This window comes from Scylla paramamosain, chromosome 3, assembly GCF_035594125.1.
Source record: "Scylla paramamosain isolate STU-SP2022 chromosome 3, ASM3559412v1, whole genome shotgun sequence".
Classification (NCBI taxonomy): Eukaryota; Metazoa; Arthropoda; class Malacostraca; order Decapoda; family Portunidae; genus Scylla; species Scylla paramamosain.
This window is the reverse complement of record NC_087153.1, coordinates 2,841,964-2,845,000: the sequence shown is the minus strand read 5'-3', so window position 1 is coordinate 2,845,000 and position 3,037 is coordinate 2,841,964. Positions and strand designations below refer to the sequence as shown.

The window sequence follows — 3,037 nt, the reverse complement described above, 5'->3', positions numbered from 1 at the left end:
TAGAGTTGTTCATAATATAACTCTGCCTCTTAGGGAATACAAGACCTCAATGGACAACCTGGAGTTTGTCACTGCTTGGCTGCGCAGTGGTATTCCTAATGCTCGGGTGGCCATGAAGTGGTCTGGCCTGCAGATGGAGGGTGCTTCCTTTGATGGCACACGACTCCTTCACAATGCCCACGACTCTCCTAGTATCACTGTTGCACCAGTATGCACTGTGGCTTGGATTCCTAAGGTGAGTGCACTGGCTTATGGTGTAGCTTGCTGCTTTACCAAGTGAGGATTTACCATTAATAGATGCATGAATGAATACTGTCGACTTCAGTCCTATCTTTATCCTGGTCTGGATCACATATATTTGGTGATGTGAGAGCACCAGCTTGAGTTTGAGAGATGTACTTGATCCATAGGATTAAGATTAGGAAGGGTGAACTTCTAACATGATCCTGACCTCCAGGTCACTCAAATCCTCACTAATAATTTTGAAATTTATAATGTTGAGACACCTTTAAGGCCTGTTGTGAGCAGTATGACAAATCCTTAACACCATTTGCTGAGTGAACATGGATGTTGGTAGCTGTAATGCAAGATGACTATCTGTGTCAAAATTATTGGCTTTGGTTCTATGACATTGAAATGTTTCACCCAATCTGTTATTTTGTGTTGCTTCTTGCTAATATAAACAGTATAAATCCCTTATACCTGAGCCAGTAATTTTCTCAACATATTTTCTGAATATATTTTCTGACTGTCCTCTTGAGTGACCATCCACTCAGTAGAGTTCATAGAAATAAATGGACATCAGATATAGATTGATAAACACAGCTTAAAAATAGAATACATTAGTTTCAGAGACAGATTTATGAGAAATATATTACATGTAATATGAAGTCAGTATACAAGATTGCATTCTCTGCCTTCCCCATCCCCATCTCTCTCTCTCTCTCTCTCTCTCTCTCTCTCTCTCTCTCTCTCTCTCTCTCTCTCTCTCTCTCTCTCTCTCTCTCTCTCTAACACACACACACACACATTTTATTTCTTTTAAGACAAATTCTGAATATTTTAGTGAGAATATTAACTTACTGTAATTTTATTAATTTTATACAATATTCAGAATTACACCAATGATATTGCTGTCTGGACAATAGTCCCATCACCATAAAATTCCTCTAATTTATATAGGTTTTGGTGCAGTATAGCATAGAAGGGTTAGAAATAAGAAAACCCTCAAGATTTTTGTATAGAAATTTTTTTATTGATAACTTTCCAACCTAGAATCAAGATCCAGTACCATCTTTAATTTCTGTGAATATTACATTGATCATTTCAGTCTTATGTGATTGTAGCATTGCTGATTATACCTCATCTTTCTTCAGGACCAGCCTGTACGAGTGTATCATGAAGAGCTGCTCTCAGTGCCAGTGTATTCCTCCATTAAGCGGGAACAGTTGGTGGGTAGTGTGGATTTGCCCTGCCCAACTCCACACCATGAGTGGCGGCAGACTGGTCTTGCTCTCTTCCTCATTACATAAAACCTCGTCATTTCATGGGTAAACAGGAAAACTGAACAAGATCTATATTCAAATCATTTATTTTTCACTCTTCAAATTAGGCAATACACCCACACCTACTGACCACTTAAATAATGTAAAGGAAATGCTAAGTACCTCCTTACATCCCTTTGTGATACAGGGAAGGATTTAATCTAATCCTACAGTTGTATTGATTTTTCTTTAGATTATCTATCACTCTGAGGATATCATTCTCAGTTATGTAAAGTAAACATTAGCTAATTTATTCTCTTCTTTTCCTGTAAACATTTTATCTACATTGAGTTGACTTGTAAAATTCTCCTGAGTGAAAACTGATAGGAAACAATCATTTCACACCTTATTTATATCCTCATTACTATTTATTACCTCATCATCTATGTTTATGGATATCAGTATTGTCCCAAGACTTACTCTTGTACATCCAAAAGAAGCCCTTTGGATTACTTCTTTCCATTTTTAGCTACTCTAATCTCTTCTTTTTCTCTCTCTCTCTCTCTCTCTCTCTCTCTCTCTCTCTCTCTCTCTCTCTCTCTCTCTCTCTCTCTCTCTCTCTCTCTCTCTCTCTCTCTCAGGTAGAATATACCTGAATTCATTAGTAATTAAGTGTTGGTCTGTGTTGACATTCGACACTGATAAGATGACCTTTCTAGCAGCATCAGTATACACACACACACACAGAGAGAGAGAGAGAGAGAGAGAGAGAGAGAGAGAGAGAGAGAGAGAGAGAGAGATGTAAGGAGGAGGGAGGGAGAGGAGGATAAGAGGGCAAGGAATGAACTAGAGAGGCAGGAATTGAACCCCCCCTGTACACTCACCCTTCCCTTGTGGAGGGGTGTGGGATCAAGAGAAAGATAGAGGGATATGGAGGACAAGGGAGGGACCATAGGGGGAGGGGGAGAAACTGTGATGTAGGCTCTGCCAATGAGACTTCCTCATTCTGGATAGAGGGGTGGGGCATAGTGTAGCTCTTTCATGTGATTGGTGGAAACAAGGATGATAGAGGGAGCAATAGAACCTCAAGGACAATATAGAGTCTTTAGCTAGAGCTAAAATAGAATACGTTATCACTCAACAACTAAAACAGAATGTAATTATGATATATATATATATATATATATATATATATATATATATATATATATATATATATATATATATATATATATATATATATATTTCTGAGGCTGGAATGAATTAATTGTATTTACATTAATTTTGATGGAAAAAAATATTTGGCTCACGAAGTTTGGTTTGCAAACCAAGGCTTGGAATGGATTAAGTTTGTGAACAAAAGTTCTACTGTGTATGCATTTCATGCCTCATCCAAGTCAGAATCATAGTCAATTTCTGCCATTGCTTTCATTATAACTTCAATGCAAATCACAGCACAGCACAGGCCATTAGCAGAACCAAACCCCACATTAGGGCTGAATCTTTCACTGCCTCACTTAAGGTGTGGTGTCATGGTCTAAATTAACAGTCAA

General features: G+C 38.0%; 1 protein-coding gene across 1 annotated transcript in view; it reads left to right on the top strand.

Annotated features, from left to right (window-relative positions):
* The window catches only part of LOC135089312 (cytoplasmic dynein 2 heavy chain 1-like), an 88,243-nt gene extending 86,695 nt beyond the window's left edge, over positions 1-1,548 (top strand). Inside the window, 2 exon segments of the mRNA XM_063984833.1 lie at positions 34-235; positions 1,377-1,548. Coding sequence (XP_063840903.1) covers positions 34-235; positions 1,377-1,532 — 358 coding nt within the window. The 3' untranslated portion in view covers positions 1,533-1,548.
* The last annotated feature ends 1,489 nt before the right edge of the window (positions 1,549-3,037 follow it).